This window comes from Eulemur rufifrons, chromosome 23 (assembly GCF_041146395.1).
Source record: "Eulemur rufifrons isolate Redbay chromosome 23, OSU_ERuf_1, whole genome shotgun sequence".
NCBI lineage: Eukaryota > Metazoa > Chordata > Mammalia > Primates > Lemuridae > Eulemur > Eulemur rufifrons.
The window spans coordinates 15,456,462-15,476,178 of NC_091005.1; the positions used below are offsets into that span (position 1 = coordinate 15,456,462).

General features: G+C 34.6%; 1 protein-coding gene across 1 annotated transcript in view; it reads left to right on the forward strand.

Moving 5' to 3' along the window:
• Positions 1–19,717, forward strand: part of HYDIN (HYDIN axonemal central pair apparatus protein) — a 304,337-nt gene that overhangs the window by 55,191 nt on the left and 229,429 nt on the right. Inside the window, exons 7-8 of the mRNA XM_069456333.1 lie at positions 1,683–1,807; positions 18,517–18,718. Coding sequence (XP_069312434.1) covers positions 1,683–1,807; positions 18,517–18,718 — 327 coding nt within the window. The remainder of the gene's footprint in view (positions 1–1,682; positions 1,808–18,516; positions 18,719–19,717) is intronic.

Genomic DNA, 19,717 nt, shown 5'->3' on the forward strand with positions numbered 1-19,717 from the left:
ATATCAACCCTGTTAGCCCTCATTATACTCCGTGAAATAGGTGCTATTGTTACCCTCCTTTGAGGAAACTGAAGGTTGACTTGCCCAAGGTCATGGCAGAGCTGGGTTTTGAATTCACTCAGTTGGCTTCAGGGGCTAGGCTAATAACCACTGCCCTAGGATGCCACTATAGCAGTGCCTGGGGTTCACTGGAGGATTGGTGCCATAGGTTCCCGGATGGGGCAGAGAAAGGAAGTAGGGAAAATCAAGAAGTGAAAGGAGGGGAGATCAAGTAGAAAAAGCCAGAGAAAATAAACAATAGCCTGAGGTAGGAAGCATCTGAGGTTCTGCAGGAATAATCTCAGGTACCACCCAGTGCTACCCTTGCTCTAAACTCTGTACCCTCATAGCAGAAAGCTTAGTTTTTCTGAAATTGGTTTTTCTGAAATTTTCATCATCTAATGGAAGATTTAAGGAATGATGACTCTAAAAACTGTTGTGATAGAAGTAAATAATCAGAAACAGCTTGGTCTGCCAGATACATTGCACAACACATTACTTTGAAAAAACTGGCAATTTAAAGAAGGGAAATGGACCATGAAAATAATTAAATGGGCTGGGTTTCCTATTTAGAAAGAACTCTATAAGTTATTTAAGGTATTTCACGATCAGATCCAACTTCTCTCTTACTATTCCCTTCCAAGACAATTAAATGAAATGATTTCCTGTTCCCAAATCAACCCTCACTCCCCACAATGTCTACATCCCCAAATTCTATTTTCAAGACATAGAACTTGTCCCCAGTTTGCCTTTCCAGATGCACTCTCTGCCTAGCCCTGGGGGAGACTGACTTCTGGCTTCTGGTTGGGTTCATCCAATGAGAGGCAATCAGACAGGAGCTGTGAGGGCAGGATATTTTTTCCCCTACTGTCTTCTGCCCAGTGAGCCCACTGGGTTGGCTGTGTCCCTTGGCTAAAGCTCCTTGCTCCTCATAAGGGAGCCTTCTCTTTTGGCCTCTCCTTGCCAGTTTCAAAACCACTCCTTCCCCATCGCTCATTGGGCTTAGAAGTGGGAGCAGCTCTACTGGTTAACACCTGGGGCATTGTGTCATGTCATCTCTTGTAGTTCCCCTACCTTCTTCCTACCCCTTATTTAAATAGACTGTTTGTTAAACTAACCTGGAATTATCCTAATGTGAGTGAGTGTGCCATCACGTTCCTTTTGAGACTCTGATATATTTTTCTACTATGATGCCTTCTCTCCTCTAACCTCTCACAAAACTTGATTTTTATCTCTTTGAAGGCACTATGCCTTTGCAATTGCCAGTATTTGCATACATGCTTTAAATCTGTCCCTTACTGCAATCTCAGTGTTTAAGGACAAGGGCAAGTTTTAGTCATTTGCAGTCACCATAACCTGAGTGTCTGAGCTCAGCAGGGACACTCAGTGAACGTCAAAAGAAGGGCTGAACAAACAAGAATATTATTGCATCGTTTAAGTTTTTTTTTTTTCTCACACTTGCTGATCTATTATTGTTATTTGAACATTAAAATAAAAGTTCTTTCACATTAAGGAGGAAAGTGTACTTCGCTTCCACACCACAAAATTGCAATTTGGGATTTGAGCTGTCTGCAGAACTAGAACTCGCCTCCTCACACCTGTCAGAAATGTACTCTGATGATGTGTCTCCATGTGTGTTGCAGGCCTTTCTCTGTAGAGCCACCTGTTGGAACTCTTAACGTGGGAGAGTCCATGCAACTGGAAGTGGAATTTGAGCCACAGAGTGTGGGCAGTCACAGTGCAAGACTTATCGTGTGTTATGACACAGGTATGCATTATTTTTGTTAAACATTCTACATGTTAAGAAATATCTAGTGGGAAATATGATAAATCTAAACAGGAAATGGTTATTTTTGGCTACCTTAGAGTAAGCTTAGTAAGCTAAGGTCCACGATATAATGAATCAAACAGTGAATGCCTCCAAAAGAAATGATGTCGAGTCAAACAGATATAAATCCCACCTAACTTGTGTTCCCAATGCTTGAAAACCTGAGCAATATGGGACTCAGGAAGGAACCCAGACCCAGAAGTCACACTGATAGATTAAGGGTATTTGCATGTAAACAGAAACTTGAAGGTAATTTAATACAGTGGGTTTTCCATTTGATTTATTGATACATTTGTCTGACATTTAAAAAATGTAAACCTCAGTTCAGAATGTTCTTGTATGTGCCCACTGTTCTATGTAAGATCCAGTTACTTTAATCTTTAAGACATGCAAATATCTTACTTAACATCTTACATAAGTGTAGGATTGTGTCTATTGCCACTAGCATTTTCTCGAGGGCCATGCCCTGTGTAATCATTGTTTTTGCAAATATTTAATTTATGGTCATGTGGACTGCATGTACATTATACACTCTCTAAAGCTGGTTTTCAGATTAATATTTTACCAGTACCATTTATTATTTCAAGATTTTTCTCATTTCCCCCTCACTTCCTTTTTACCCATTCATGCTGATTAACCCAGATTATCTGCAGAAGGACATTGTAGGGAGAAGTACACAGCCAGGGAAAGTGACGAATGCCATCGAGGTCACAGTTCTGAGTTGCTGGCTTTGTGGAAGCATATCTGAGCAGGAAAATTATTCAAGCCGTTGCCTTAGGAACCATAGTTAAGTGGTCCTGGCTCCACATTGCCCAGCATAACAACACATAAGCAGGGGCGCAGAGTGTTGTTTTATCTGTTAGTTCACTGGCTGCTAGCAAGGGAAACTAGCTTAAGTGAAAGGGGGAACTTTTGACTCTTGTAACCAAATGGGGGAAGGTTAAAAGTGCAGCTCATAATACATCAAGGACATCAGTTTTCCAAGGTAGTTGTACTATTTTACAGTCAAACCGGCAATGTAAGAGTTCCAGTTGCTTCACATCCTTGCCTACATGTAGTATTGTTTTGTTAATTTTAGACACACTAGTGGTGTAAACTGATGTCTGACAGTGGTTTTAATTAATGATTAATGATGTGGGGCACCTGTTCATGTGCTTACTGGCCATTCCTATATCTTTTTTTAAGTGTCTGTTAACAAAGTCTTTTGCTTGTTTTTTCTTTGATTAATTTGTAAGTATCCTTTATAACTCAGTATTCTAAATACTAGTCATTTGTCAGATATATGTATTATTAATATTTTCTCTGTCTATAGTTTGCCTCTTTATTTCCTTAATATTTCTTAATGAGTAGCAATTTTTGATGAAATCCATATTATCATATTTCTGTTTTAAGATTGTTTTTGCCTCCATGCTGAGAAATCTTTGCCTTCTCCAAGATCATGAATATATTCTCTCCTTTGTTTACTTCTAGAAAGGTTATAGTTTTAGTTTATTTTTGTGTCTGTGTGAGGTAGGGACAATGTGTCATTTTTTTCTCCCCATATATGTTATAGGTTCTTCTCCATTCCTATTGTCTCATTCTGAAACCCGGATTAGAGTTACTTCATTGTTCTTTTACTTAATCTGTTATTGTTTTATTATTCATGCCTTTTAACCTCTGATTTATGTTTCCCATTTCTTTGTCTCTGTAGACTGATCTGGGTACTTTGTTCTTATCCATTATTCTGTTCAGTAATTTCCTCTTCAGTGAACTCACATCTGCTGTTTTAATTTTTTAATTATGATGATTATTTTCATTTCTGGAAATTTTATTTGGTCCTTGTCAAATCTGATTGCTCTCCACTCTTTTATTTTTCAAGATTCCCCCTTATTTCTTAAATACACTAAACATGGTTACTTATATTCTGTATCTGATAATTCAAATCTATTAAATCTATTTATTTAATTTGCTGTTTATTGTTTCTGCTGGTTTTCAACCATAATATCTTATGTCTTTTTGTGTTTTGAAATTTTTGGATTTAAAATCCCAACTTTGGGCAAGTGCTGGACTTTATCTCCTGTCCTAGGCACGTGATACAATCTTCAAAGCAGAAGTTTAAAGGTTAACAAAAGCCATTAGGGCAAAGGCCAGCATTTAGCACTAGATTGTTTCCTGCTGTTCTGTTTACTTTAATGTCCTTATTTTTCTCTCAGGTTAGTGATGAACTTAAAAATAGTTTATCAAGTATTTTAATTATTTACATCTCCAGTTTCATTTGCTACCAAAAACTGGCTCTAATTTGTGCCTTTTTTTCACATTGTTCATCACTATTTATAGAGTAGTTCGTCCTTTCCTACTACTTTATAATCCTTTCTCTGCATCATGTTATAAACATGGTTTATCCTTCTATATGTACTTAAGTTTTCTCTCAGCAGTAGTTTTCAGGGTAGAAGTCTCAAACATTTTTATTAGATTTATTCCTATACATTTAGTGTTTTTTGATGTTAGTATAAGTAGTCTTATAATTACATTTTTTACTGAGGTATAATTTAGGTATGATAAGATGCACAGAGCACAAATGTACAGTTTGATGGGCATTGACAGGGTAAATCGTGTGTGCCTACACCCCATTCCAGATACAGAACATCCATCACTACAGAACATTCTCACATGTCTGTTCCAAATCAATCCCTCCATACTCCACGCGCAGGTTCTGAATTCTGTCATCCTATATTAGTTTTGCATCCTATATTTGTTCTTGAACTTCAAATAAGTGTACCCTTGCAGCACATACTCTTTTGTGTCTTGTTTCTTGCATTCACCATAATGTTTTTGAGGCTTATCCATGTTGCTCTGTGTGTCAGTAATTTCCTTTATATTCAGAGCATTATGCTCCTGTATGGTTATATACAATTTATCCATTGTCCTGTTAAGGTAAATTTGGATTTTTAAAGTTTTGGGATATTATGAATAAAACTTTAATAACCAATTTTTGTACTAGTCTTTTGTGTATATGTGTGCAGATGTACATATGGCTTTTTTTTTCTCTTGGGTAAACATTTAGAAGTAGAATTGCTGAGTCAGAGTCATTATATTAATATGTCTGTCTTCTAAATGGTTTTCTAAAGTGGTTGAACCATTTTATATTCCCACCAGCAATGTTTGAGGTTTCCAGTTACTCCACATTCTCATTAACTCTTGGTCATGTCAGTCATTTCATTTTATCCATCCTAGTGGTGTGTGAAGTGGTATCTCATTTTGGTTTTAATTTGCGTTTTCCTAACAACTAATAATGTTGAGTGTCTTCATGTGCTTTTGCCCATTTTTCTGCTTCTTTTCTGATGTGTTCAAGTCTTTTGCTCATTTTTTATGAGGTAGTTTGTTATTTTGTTATTGACTTGTAGTTTTAAAAAATATATTCTCTATACAAGTCTTTCAGAAATAATTATTGTGAATATTTTCTCACGGTGGATTGCCTTTTTAATTTTCTTCACAGTGTCTTTTCATCAGCAGAAAAATTTAATTTTGGTGAAGTACAATTTATCAATTTTTTATTTTATATGTACTGTGATATTTTTTCCCAATTTTATTTTCTAAATTTGTGTGAGTATATTGAACTATTTTATATGCTGATGTTTTATCCAAAGACCTTGCCAAATTCATTTAACTTATAGCACATCTGTAGATGATTTTGGATTTCATATATACAAAATCAGATCATTTGCAAATAATGATAGCTTTAGTTTTTTTCAATCCTTGTGCTTTTCCTTTCTTATTCTTTCTTGCACAGGCTAGATCTTCAGTACAATGTTCATTCGAAGCAATGATAGCAAATATCTTTTCTCTTGTTCTCGGTATCAGAAAGGCAGTGCTCAGTATTCATCATTTAGTATGATGTTTGGTATAGATTTTTAGTGACTACTCTATCAGGTTGAGAAACTTTTCTTTTATTGCTAGATTTCCAAGACTTTTAATCTTGAATGGGTATTGGATTTTATCACCTACTTGTTCTGCATTTATTGACTTGAATATATTTGACTTGAATATACCCTTATTCTTCTAATATGGTGATTGATTTTGAAATGCTAAATCCCTGCTACATTCTGAGATAAATGGAAGTTTTAAATATTGTCATTTTGGCCGGGCGTGGTGGCTCACGCCTGTAATCCTAGCACTCTGGGAGGCCGAGGCGGGCGGATCACTGGAGCTCAGGAGTTCGAGACCAGCCTGAGCAAGAGTGAGACCCCGTCTCTACTAAAAAATAGAAAGAAATTATCTGGCCAACTAAAAATATATATAGAAAAAAAAAAAAAAAATTAGCCGGGCATGGTGGCGCATGCCTGTAGTCCCAGCTACTCGGGAGGCTGAGGCAGCAGGATTGCTTAAGCCCAGGAGTTTGAGGTTGCTGTGAGCTAGGCTGACGCCACGGCACTCACTCTAGCCCGGGCAACAGAGCGAGACTCTGTCTCAAAAAAAAAAAAAATAAATAAATAAATAAATATTGTCATTTTAATATATCACTGAATTAGATTTGCTAATATTTTGTTTGAGAGTTTGGTTTGACATCCAAGTTCAGGGGAAAGATTGCCTGTAATTTTCTTTTCATATAATGCCCTTGTCAGGTTTTGATCTAACAAAACAAATTGGTCTCATAAAATAAGTTGGGAATTATTTTTTTATTCTCTTTTTTTATTCTCTAGAAAACTTTTTAAAAATAGTCTTGTTATTTCTTCCTTAAATAATTGAAAATTTTATGCTTCAAGCCATCTGTCTAACTCAGCTTTTTAAAAGGGGGGGGCAGGTTTTACGTTATTGATTCTGTTTCTTAAACTGTTTTTCAAGGAATTTTTCCTTTACTCTAAAATCTTAAATTTATTGGCATAAAATTGTTCCATACCATTCCTAATCTTTGTAAAGTCTTTAGGATCCTTAATGATATCTCCTCTTTCATTATTGATATTGGTAATTTGGGTCTTTCCTCCTTTCTTTTTTTTTTTTTTTCTCTTGATCTGTATTGTTAGGGCTTTAACAGTGTCATTAGTTTATTCAAAGAGCCAATATTTAGTTGATTATTTTTATTGTTAACTTCTTCTCAATTGCATTGATATTTATGCTCTTTATTATTTTATTCCTTTTACTTTCTTCAGGTTTGATTTGTTGTACTGTTGCTCTTAGCACATATGCTTAGATCATTGGTTTTCAACCTTTCTTCTTTTATTGAATAATATATGCATTGAAGACAATAAATTTTTCTCTAAAGTTTACTTTATCTTCAGCCTGTATGTTTTTACATGTTTCGTTTTCCTTAATGCTTAATTGGAAATATCTTAGAATTTCCATTTTTATTTCTTCTTTGACCCATGGGCTGTTTAGCAATGTGTTGATTAATATTCAAATACTAGGGAATTTTCTAGTTATGTTTTTGTTATTGATTTCTAGTTTAATTCCACTAGTGACAGAAAACAAATCCTATATAATTTCAGGCTTTTCAGGCTTTGAAATTAGTTGAGACTTACATTATGGCCTAGAATATGTTCTATTTTGGTAAATATTCCCTGTGTACTTGAAAAGGGTACAAGTTCCATAAATGTCAATTAGGTCAAGTTTGTCAATAATCATGTCATTCAGTCTCTGTCTCTACTAATTTTTTGTCTCTTTGTTTTATCAGTTACTGGAAGATGTTGTTAAAATCCAAACTATCATTATGGTGTTGATGTTTCTCTTTTTTGGTGCTATCAGTTTTCTTTTTTTTTAATTTCAAATTTCATTTTATATATTTTGAGGCTATAATAATTGATGTATACACTTTTAGGATTATTATAGCTTCCTATTCTGATTAACCATTTTATAATTATAAAATGTCTCTGCATCTTTGGTAAGATTTCTGACATTAAAATCTACTCGATCTGATACATATATAGTATCGAAGCTTTCTTTTGATTAGTGTGGACATAGTACATTCTGCTCATCCTTTTACTTTCAACTTTTCTGTGTCTTCATATTTAAAGCATGACATTTGGAAGCATCACTAGGAGGCTGTTTTTTAAGTCTAGTCTGAAAATCTTTGTCTTTTAGTTGTATTATTCAGTCCTTTTATGTTGAATGCAATTACTGATATATTTGGGTTTGAATATTCTGTTTGACTATTAAGTAATTGTTACCAATATGGGAAAATTATTAGCTTAATTTCAACAAAAACTTTTGTGTTATTAATGTTGATAGTGGATGAAATTGGAAGTGTTAATAAACTCCATCAGTAGTAACATTTCTTCTGTCTGGATCTCCGTATCTTTGTTGAGGTAGCATTTTGTTTATCTCAGTCCCTAAAACTAAGTATTGGAAAAACTGTGGCTTTACAATTACCTGTAGATCACTGTATCACAAAGTTTTTAAACAAAGAGTTTGAAAAAGAATTAAGTTAATCCTTTTACTTTGACTAAATTAATTGTTGGTTAATATATTAAATAAATTACCTTTAAAATATTGTTTATTTCATCTTTATCTCATCCTTTTTAGTATTTTGAGTGTATTTTTAATACATATGACATGTGGGCACTATAGTATATGGGTATAATTTATAAAGAAATAAGTCTACATATGTTGGGGTATAATTTCAAAAAATTTTATTTGGTTGAGTTTTGAGTCCAGCTGATTTAGAGTGCTCATAGATCCATCGAATCAAAACTGGAGAGAAGACTTCAGTGATAAACTAATCCAGACCTTACATTTTAGAGATGAACAACTGAAGTCCTAAGAAATTAAGTGGCTTGCCCAGGGTCATGTAATGAGTCAGAAGCCCAACTAGAATCCCAGTTAAAACCCAGGCTCATACTCTTCACTCCTGGGCAGTGCTCTTTTCCCCAGCGCGGACGGTCTAATCTCCCATGTGACTACATGGGCATTTTTGCTCTCTTGATCTGCTGCCTTTGAAATGCAGCTGCATTCTCCAAGAGGCCCTGGATCTTGAGTTAACTTACATATAAGCATTTGGAACGACACCCATACTTACATTTATACTTCTATGCTAAAGGAAAGGTAGGATGAACCACAGTGAATATTTGTGTATTAGAATTTGATCATTCATGGAAAAGTTGGTTTCCGCCCCCTGAGATTCTGTTGTCAACTTTGGTGAATAAATAAAGTTATTATTTTCTGAAGATTTCAGAAAGAGGAAAATTGTCTTGTAGCATTTTTCCTTCCATGACATAAACTGCTGCTAAGAATACGCTTTCAGTCTTTATTGAGGGTTATCAATAACCAGAACCCATAACCTTCCATTAGTGAAAAATGGTAATGACTGCCTGAACACAATTAATCATGAAGCTTTTCCAACTGGCTTCTCATTTCACTAAATAAGCATCTGATTGAACTTTCTGCAGCTGTTTGAAATATGAATTGATGTAAGGAGGGAAATTTAATATGAGCTGTTGATGAAAGTCTTTTCTTTGTACTTCCTCAAACAGTGTTCCAGAAGGAGCAGCACTGACATTCCTCAGCAGGAAGTACTCACTCTCATTTCTAGCAGTTGTGTTTGTTCCTTCAGTTTCTGGCCCTCCACTGGATATATTCTTGATTCAATGCAGCTGGGGGATTTCTTCACTTTTTTTTTCCCCCCTGATGATCAGAGTTTGAACCAGTGCTCTGGCAATTAGAGAGGCTGAGTATAAAGCTTCACCAGTATCTAATATTTTACTCATTAATGTTTTCCTGAACCAGAATTCTTCCCTCCTTTCTCCCTCCCTCTTTCTCCCTGTGAGTGCTTATGTGTAGTAAAATCAAGTTTGTTTAGGTATGGTCTAAAATTGAGAAAGAACTGAAGTAATGTGATACCTTTTAACAAACTCATCCCTCCAGAAGAAAGAATAGAGTTACTCAAGGCTTTGTTGATAATAACAAAACAAAAACAAAAACAGAACAACTAGTAGGCTCGTTCTATAATTTCAATAAAACTGAGAAGTGAAAATACATTTGATTCTTAAGAGACAAACAAATGGTTAACTGCTTAAGTTTTGCACTTTTCAACTGAGAATTGAGAAACTATATGTAATATAAGGGCTCAAAGAAATATTAATATTGGCTTTTTAAAAAGACATCCTTATTGAACCTTTGGTGACTAGAATGAGTACTGGCAGTAGGAGTACAGCAGTGCTTTTTCTTCAGTGCCTGGGGAGGTTGCTCTCACCTTAGAGGTGACATTAACCATTGGCATAATCAGGAAACAGAGCTGACGTACTTATTCAGGATTTTTTAGAGTATTATGTCTCTTACTGAGGGGGCTACTCTTCAATTCAGGGGTCAGAAATTGGCAAGTAGGCTTTTTCCCCCAAAGGTATAATAATATTTTTATTGTTAAACATACATTCAATCATAATATTAGTGCTTCACAGGGCAGATTTATGATCATTTATATATTTTACTCTAGTAAGCTTTCTAAAACCATGAAGAATTTCTTGTTTTCTTTGTAAAGGCTAATAAAGGAATACCAAAATATACCATATTAAGTAATTGAGTATGATATGATACTTTTCAGTTGAAATTACTAAATAGTATCTGAATATATTTATGCAAACTTACCTGCATGAACTTTGTTTTAATTGTGATTATTATAATTAATTATAAATGTGTGCCATTATAATTAAAAATCAGCAAAACACAGTTATCATAAAAGAAGCCAGTGTTTTAGCCTGGCTTTAGAGGCAGTGGAAACATTACTTGGCGTACTTTTCTTTTCTTTGTTTCTTATTCCATAGCTTAGGATAGGGAGTAGCAGAAGTTAGGACACCTTGATGGTCAGGGGACTATTTAGGGAGATGAAATGAGGTTTTCACAAATTCATAACAAGTGGAGACTCTCAAATCACCAGATGTTAGTATTTAGAGGGATGTTAGAGGACATTTCTTTAACTGCCTTCATTTTAGAGGTAAGTAAACCGGAGCCTACAGATGTTAAATGACTTTACATCTAAGTAAAGCTGGGACTTGAGTTCAGGTCTTTGGGAGCCTCTGAGGCCAGCATATTTACTGCAGTCCCACACTGACTTCTGGGCAGGTTAAGAACACTGGTTTGGGCATTATCAGTGACAGGTTGGGTGAGCTCAGTCAAGTTGCTTAATTTAAGTTTCCTGAACAAAGAAAACACTTCCAAAAGAAGTTTGGCTCAGCTATTAACTACAGTAGTGAATTTGACCCTGCTGTGACCAAGTGATGAGAAACATTCTTTCCATCAACTTGTTATTTCCCTGGAAAACCTATGGCTCCACTCATATATCTTATTTAGTGTCCTCTATTGTCTGAAAGTACTGAAACTGCAGCATGAAATGTATTGTGTATATAGCTAGCTACACATTTATTTTTGTAAAGTTAGTTTTGTTCATATTTGTTTTTGCTTGATTGATAGTAGCAAAACTGGCAAGAGGCAGTGAGACCTTCCATAAAATATATCTTTACTGGGACATAATAAATGACTGTGTCTAACCCCATCAACAATGACTGTGGCATTCAACCTCAGAAACCAAAAAAGGAACCAGGGTGGGAACAGGTATGCCAAGGGCACAAAAATGCTAATGGTGAGACACAGCCTCATTCATTCCCAGAAGCATGACACCATGACACCACTTCCATCCTATCAGTCTTCTGAGTAGTTAAGGGCTGGGGACACTTTTTAAGGTGTCTTTATTCAGATATAAAAACCAAGTACTTCAACATCTTTGGGTATACTAGAAGAGTTATTGCTTCCTTCACTTTGTGGATCTGACGATTTTTGGAAACTAGTGGTGAAAAAATCAATATTAGATGGTTCTTGAAAAAAATTAATAGCTTTTGCTATATTTCTGAGAAGGAAACACTTTTGCAGTGAGCAACTGAAATTGATGACATTCGTCTCTCTGACCCCTAGATTTGTGTGAAATAAGCCCTTGGATTTTTTTTTTTTTTTGCTTGATTAATTTTTTAAACAATGCAATATTTCAGATAACCACAAAAGCACAGAGAATAATATAATAGATACCTGTTATATTTAACACATCTCAACATTTGCCATAGACATTTCTTTTTAGAAGTTTTATCTTTTGGATAATTAAACTGATTATAGACTTGAAGCCACCTTGCTACCTTTTCCTCATCTAATTCCCACATCTCAGAGGAGCTGAATTTTATGCTATTCTTACATATTTACTTATCCATAAACTATAGTCTTGAGTAGTTTTAAACTTTATATAAATGGTATCATATAGTACATAGCATTCTCCACCTTGCTTTTTTCATTCAACATTGTTTTAAAGATTTAAACATGTAGACACACATTATTCTGATTAATTTTAACAATCTGCCACATTCCAGTATGTGAAAATTGAATATCTAGGCTGTTCCTAGTTTTTTTGCTGTTACAAATAATGCTACATTGACCATCTTCGTACAATGTCTTCTTGTGCTGCTGTGTGAGATTTTCCTTTAGGATAAATACCTGCAAGTGCAATTGCTGGGTTATAGGGCAAATTTATGCTGAGCTTGGTTTGTCAAGTGGTTTGTACCCATTTATACTTTCATCAACAGTGTATGAAAAGTCTCATTTTCCACACCCTTTCCAATATATCGCCACAACAATATCGTCAAACTGTTTGATTTTTGTTTGTTAGTCTGATGGTAATGAAATGAGAGTATCTTCTTTTATTTTATATTTTATTACTAGTGCTATCTGGAAGCTTTACATGTAATTGGAGGTACATATTCTTCTATACATTTAAGGTTTTAGATAGGTAATATATTCTTATGTTCAAAAATTAAAGCAACATTTTAGCAGCATATTGAAAGATCTTGCTTCCACCCTGCCCCATTTTCCCTGTCTCAGTCCCATTTTATCAGTCTCTCATATATCCTTCAGTGATTTTCTGCTAATAAATGCAAACATGAATGCATATTCCTATTTTCCCTTCTTACACACAGTAACATACTATATAAATAACTCTACACCCTGTTTCCTGGAGATCTTTCCTTATCACTGTGTACTTTTTTACACATGCACAGTGTTGCTCTTGTAGATGTAGCACTGATTATTTTACCGCCCTTCTCTTGATAGATACTTTAGCTTTTTTCTATTGTTATTAAGAATAATGCTGTCATAAGTACCCTTAATCGTATTCTGGCTCATCTATAGGACAAATTCTTAGAAGTGGGCAAGAGGGTAAATAGTTTTGTAAATTTGGTAGATATTTTGATTTATGTTGCCTGATTCACTCCATGGGGTGGGCAAGAGTGGTGCTATTTTACATTCACACAGCAACATAGGAAAACGCCTTTTACTCTGCAAGTCTTGACAACGGATTCTGTTCTCAAACTTTATTGTTTTATCAATCTGATGTTGGGGAGGTGGTATATAAGTATATCTTTATTTTCATTTATTATGAATAAAGTCGAGCATCTTTTTATGCATATAGGAGTTCTTTATATTTCTTCTTTTGCAACCCTATCCAATTCTTCTATTGCATTGTCATTGATTTCTAATAGCTATTCATTTATAGTTGACCCTTGAACAACATGGGCTTGAATTCCATGGTTTCTTATATGTAGATTTTTTTCAATAAAAGTTACAGCAAGTGTGCCTGTGTCTCCCACCTCTTCTTCCACCTCCCCTACCTCTTCTGCCCCTGCCACCCCTGAACCAGCAAGGCAACTCCTCCTCTTCCTATTCCACCTACTCAACATGAAGATGATGAGAATAATGATCTTTATTATGATCCACTTTCAATTAATGAATAATAAATATATTTTCTCTTCCTTATTATCTTAATGGCATTTTATTTTCTCTACTTTATTGTAAGAATACAGTATATAATGCATTTAGTATACAAAATATGTATTAATCAACTATTTATGTTATCAGTAGGGCTATTAGTAGTTAAGTTTTGGGGGAGTCAGAACTTATACATGGATTTTCAACTGAGCAGGGAGTCAGGACTCTTAACCCCCATGTTGTTTAAGGGTCAACTATATATTTAATTCCTTTGTCTCAGATATGAGTTACAAATCTGTTCCCCAGTCTTTTGTCTTTGCTCATGGAATTTTGTGCCATGCAGAATTTCTTTTTCATTTTTAAGTAATCAAGCTTCTTAATTTTTTAGAGGAATCTGGATTTTGAATCATAGAAGACTTTCCCCTCTCTGAGGTTATGAAGAAATTATCTTCTGTATTGTTCTACATATGGCTTCTTGTTAAACATTTAAATATTTGATTCCCTTGACATTTATTCTAGTGTGACGTATACTTTTCCATACGGCTATGAAGTTGTACCAGCAACATCTTTTTTTTTGTTGTTACTGAATTAACCTTTACACCAGTGATTTGAGATGCCTTTATAATGACTAAATTCTGATGTGTATTTGAGTCTGTTTTGACTTTTTATTCTATTCCATTAACCTGTCTCTTTGTGCACTGATATACCATGCTCTTTTAATTACTAAGACTTTATACTATGTTTTAATTCTATCAGTTCCCATTTTATAGACTTTTTAAAAAATGTGTTTTGAATTTTTTCAGGTTCTTTTTCCAGCATTAATGGAGATCATATCATTTTTCTCCTTAGATCTATTGCTACATTAACAGATTTTCTAATAGCAAGCCATTATTGCATTCCTGAAATAAATTCTACTTGGTTATGAAGTATCATTCTCTTAATGTGCTGATGGATTATGATTGCTAATTTTTGATTCAGGATTTTGACATTGATATTCAGAAGTGCAATTGGCCTATAGATTGGCCTATTTGTTTTATCTTTGTCAGATTTTAATAACAATGTTTTACTGAAAAATACAATGTTGGAAATTAAGAACCAATTGTATAAGTTTAGCAGCAGAAAGGATATAGCAGAAGACCGAATTAGTGAACCTGAAAAAAATATTAATATTTAAACTGAAGCACAGAAAGAAACAAAAATAAAATGGAAAAAACAGAACAGAAAATAAAAGCCACATGGGACCCAGTTAAAAGGTGTAACTGGAGTCTCAGAAGTAGAGGAGAAAAAGAATGGGGTAAAAATATTTGGCTGAGAATTTTTCAGAAATGATGTATGACATTAATCGATAGGTTCACAAAATTCAGCAAGCCTGTGGTGGTACGAATACAAGAAAGTCAAACTTAAGCACATTATATTAATAGTAAAACTGCTAAAATCTAAAGCAAAGAGAACATCATAAAAGTACCCAGTGAAAAAGGACACGTTATTACTGTATTGGAATACTGATAATACTGATGGGAAACTTTTCAGCTGAAATTATGGAAGCCAGAAGGCAGTCAAATGGCATTTTTGAAGTGCTGGGTAACTGTATACTAAGGCTAAACTATTCTTCACTATTGAAAGTATCCTTAAAAAGTGAAGACAAAGAGACATACATATTTGCAGATTTGAAAAAAAGCTGAAAAACTTCTGTAGTATTCTTGGTTGGCATTGTTTTCACCTTCATCATACTGACGATGCTGTTCCATGTTTTTTTTTTTTTTTGAGACAGAGTCTCACTCTGTTGCCCAGGCTAGAGTGAGTGCCGTGGCATCAGCCTAGCTCACAGCAACCTCAAACTCCTGAGCTCAAGCGATCCTCCTGTCTCAGCCTCCCGAGTAGCTGGGACTACAGGCATGCGCCACCATGCCCGGCTAATTTTTTCTATATATATTTTTAGCTGTCCATATAATTTCTTTCTATTTTTAGTAGAGATGGGGTCTCGCTCTTGCTCAGGCTGGTCTCGAACTCCTGAGCTCAAAGGATCCGCCCACCTCGGCCTCCCAGAGTGCTAGGATTACAGGCGTGAGCCACCACGCCCGGCCCTGTTCCATGTTTTTAAGTTTACATTATTTCAATTGAAAAGTCAGGTGTAATTGTAACTGTGGGTCCTTTGAAAATAATCTTTTTTCTCTGACTGCACTTAGGATTTTCTCTGTCTTTGGTTTTCTTTAATTTCACTGCAATATATTTAGGTAGGAATTTCTTTCAATTTATCCCATTCAACTTTCATTGGGCTTTTTGAATTGTGAACTCATGTCTTTAATTAATTCTAAGCTATCATCTCTTGAAATAATTTGTTTTATTATCTCTTTCCTCTCCTTCTGATTTTCCAATTAAATATTATTAAACCTTCTCATTTTATCTGCCTTGTCTCTTACCCATTCATTGTATGTTTTCCATATATTTTTGTTTCTTCATATTGCATTTTTTATTTTCTAAACTATCTTCCATTTCACTATTTTTTATAAGAAAACTAATAAAATTATTTTATTCAGTATAGTCTTTGAGATTTTAAAAAAATTAGGCTATTTGATTTGTATAAGTCTTAGATTGTGGCTGTTTTCAAGTTTTTAAAGATTTTTTTGATTTCGTGTTTTCTGGATTTAGCTTCAATCTCATCCGTTTGTTTCTTTAAACATACTAAGTGTAATTGGTTCATAGTCTATATCTGATGATTCCTAGTATCTGAATTTTTTGTGGGTCTATTTCTGTTGTTTTTGTATCTGCTGGTTCTAACACATTGGGTTTTATTTCTCTGCTTGCCTCATTATGTTTGGCTATGTGCTTTTTAAAAAATGCTACAAATTTTGAATGCAGGTACTTCCTCCAAAGAGAAATGAATTCTTCATTCCACATATCTCATGGCATAACCTGTTAATGACCACCAAATTCAAGGTTGAAATTCTCTGCAAGACATAGGCAATTCCAGCCTGATATTTAACTCTGTACTAAGGCTAATCTACTTCTCATTCACCCTCATCTTTGAGTATCAGCTTATTGTGGGGATGGTTTTCTTTTTGGCTTAAGCCAATTAATATATGGAAAGGTGCTCAACATAATCCGTAATTTAAAATAGGTGAATTAGAGCAACAATGAGTTTTCACTCATCAGAGTGTTAAATTACACTCATCAAAAAGTTTAAAAGTTGATAAGAATGCATAGCTTTCTTTTGGGAAGTTTGAAAATATTGACAGTTTTTACCTCTAGAAAGTGGGCCTGGGATTAAGTGAAGGGGAGAAAGACATTTTAGTTTCAACATATATGCTTTTATTGTACTTGAAATTTTGACACTATGAATAAATTTTTTAATAGACTCGGGGGGACGGGGAGGGGGGCATGGGCAATATATATAACCTGAACTTTTGTACCCCCATAATGAGCTGAAATAAAAAAAAAATAAGGACTCCAAAAAGCTTATACTTATGTGGATTTCACCTTATCAATATTTACTGCATTAAAAATTAAAACTGAAAAACTTTAAAATACAAGAAAATAAATAAATAAATAATAAAAAATTTTAATTTTTAGTGTCAAATGCCTAGATCCTTACTTTTTCTTTAAAATTTGGAGAAGATTTTTCTGTATTAAAAGTAATAGAACTCTGGGAGGCCGAGGCGGGTGGATCGCTCAAGGTCAGGAGTTCGAGACCAGCCTGAGAGAGACCCCGTCTCTACTAAAAATAGAAAGACATTATATGGACAACTAAAAATCTATATAGAAAAAATTAGCCGAGCATAGTGGCGCATGCCTGTAGTCCCAGCTACTCGGGAGGCTGAGGCAGTAGGATCGCTTAAGCCGAGGAGTCTGAGGTTGCTGTGAGCTAAGCTAACACCACGGCACTCACTCTAGCCTGGGCAACAAAGTGAGACTCTGTCTCAACAACAACAAAAAAAAAAGTAATAGAGCCTAAAGAACATTTAAAATGTATAAAGAGTTATCAATTTACTGAGTGGCAGTTTGGTTCATACAATAGTGAAGTAGCAGAAATGTTTGCTGAAAATAAGGTACAAGTAATTATGCTTTCTGGGCTCTGATGAAAACTTTTGTAGCACAGATCAACAAAACATTCACAGTATTTAAGTATTTCCTTTTTCGATTTTGATATCAGAATAATACACCTGCTGTGACATTGCAAAAATCAAAAAGAATATAGTTTGTAGGTTTGTGTCTTCTTGAAAGCCCAGAGCGTCACACCTAGAATCAGGGTAATTGGTGCATCTTGAATAAAGTCAAGGACTTAAATGCTATACTGAATAAAGGTGTTCCTAATATTTTAAAAATTCAAATTTTAAATATAATTTTTGTCTATTTTTGTTTTCCTTTTATGTAACCACTACCCAGATATGGCAGATGCATGTGTATTTATGTGTGTATGTGTTGTGTTTTGTTTTTGTTTTAATTGCTGTTGTTTAAAGATGTGGTTCCTTTTAAATAGTCAATTTTCTATTTTTGACGTTATTGAATTTTCCTTCCTGAAAATTCTCTCATGCTGAGCAGCTCTTCCAAGGTATACATTTTAAGAATCACAAATCCAACTCATATATGAACTAAAGATGATGCATATGGTTGTAATTCTAGAACTCAATTGCCCTTCCAGTCAGGCTATAGGATTGAAAACTGTGAAGAAGAAAAAGTCTTAGAGCACTCACCACAACAGTTCATATTTTATATATTTCTTAAAATGACCAAGCAAGATAGTTTGATTTTCTATAATTGTACCAAGCATAATATCTAAGTTTTCTGATCATGTCTGATCTCTGGATTGATGGGGCTGAGGGGGAAAGAATGAAATGCCTAATACTTATGCTACATTGCCTAACTTTGACTTGGGGCAAAAAGTAGCCTAAGAGTATCATTCTAGAATAAATCTTGAAGTATGTTTGCACTTTGTTAATTCCTAGGTGAAAAAGTGTTTGTGTCTCTCTATGGAGCTGCTATAGACATGAATATAAGGCTGGATAAGAATTCCTTGATCATCGAGAAAACCTATATAACTCTGGCCAATCAGCGAACTGTAACCATTCACAACCGCAGTAGCATCATTGCCCATTTCCAGTGGAAGATATTTGCTACCCAGGAAGAAGAGGACAGAGAAAAGCATAGGTTTGTAACGAAAATCACACATGCAATAATTTGAGAGGGGGTGTAAAACTCAGTTATTATGAAAAAATCAGTGACTTTTGTAGTAAGTTTTTAACCAACTTAAACAATGTCAAATTTTTCTAACTTGGATGTAGTGTGTGATGCTCTTTTGGAGCTGCTCATTTAAAGAATTTGAGCCGAGCTATGTGGAACAGAATGTTGTTCATCCTCAGTTAATCGTAACCTGGTTTTAATTTAACAGTGATGGAACTCTTAGATTTTAAAAGACAAATAGATCATTCTTCACTATTTTTTCAAAATGAATCTGCATGTCTGTATTTCTTTTAATAACTCTAACCAGGTTGGTCAGCTTTCATAAAGAATTTCTAAAAATAGTCTCTTTTGGGTTGGCATCAATGTAGAATTTTTTTTCCAGTGAAAATATATTTCCAGAAAATATGAAGAATGAAGAAAAAGAAGGGCTTAGATATAATGGCTTTTATATTCTTGGTTTTAGTAGCATTGCTTGATCCCTACAAGCCAGATAATTTAATAATGATTTCTTATTGCTATCTTTAATATTCTGCTTTTTAAAATGCTGCTTCTGGCAGTGGAGAAAATTAACAAAATGTAAAACCAAACTGTTTTAACTTAACCAATCTTATCACTGTTAAATTTTGAATATTTCTTTTTACTGAATCCACCCTTGCCTCTTTTAAGCTCCATTTTCATTTTTATCTCGTCCCAACCTCCCTGAATTAACACTTTTGCTGCTTTCATTGGAATTTATTTCAGCCTTTTTTATTTGCCTCTCCATTTTCATTAAAGATTAGCCCTGGGAAGCTTCAAAGCTTTGTTTAAAACTAAGTTCGTATGTGATAAAAATAAAAGTCTTAGGTCCTTGGAAACCAGGCAGAAAGCCCCCCAGTATGCTGTCCCTAATTGAATCAGAAGGAGCCATGACAACGACAGGACACAGTGGGCCAGAAGCTTTGTCATTCAGACAATGAGCTTTAATCA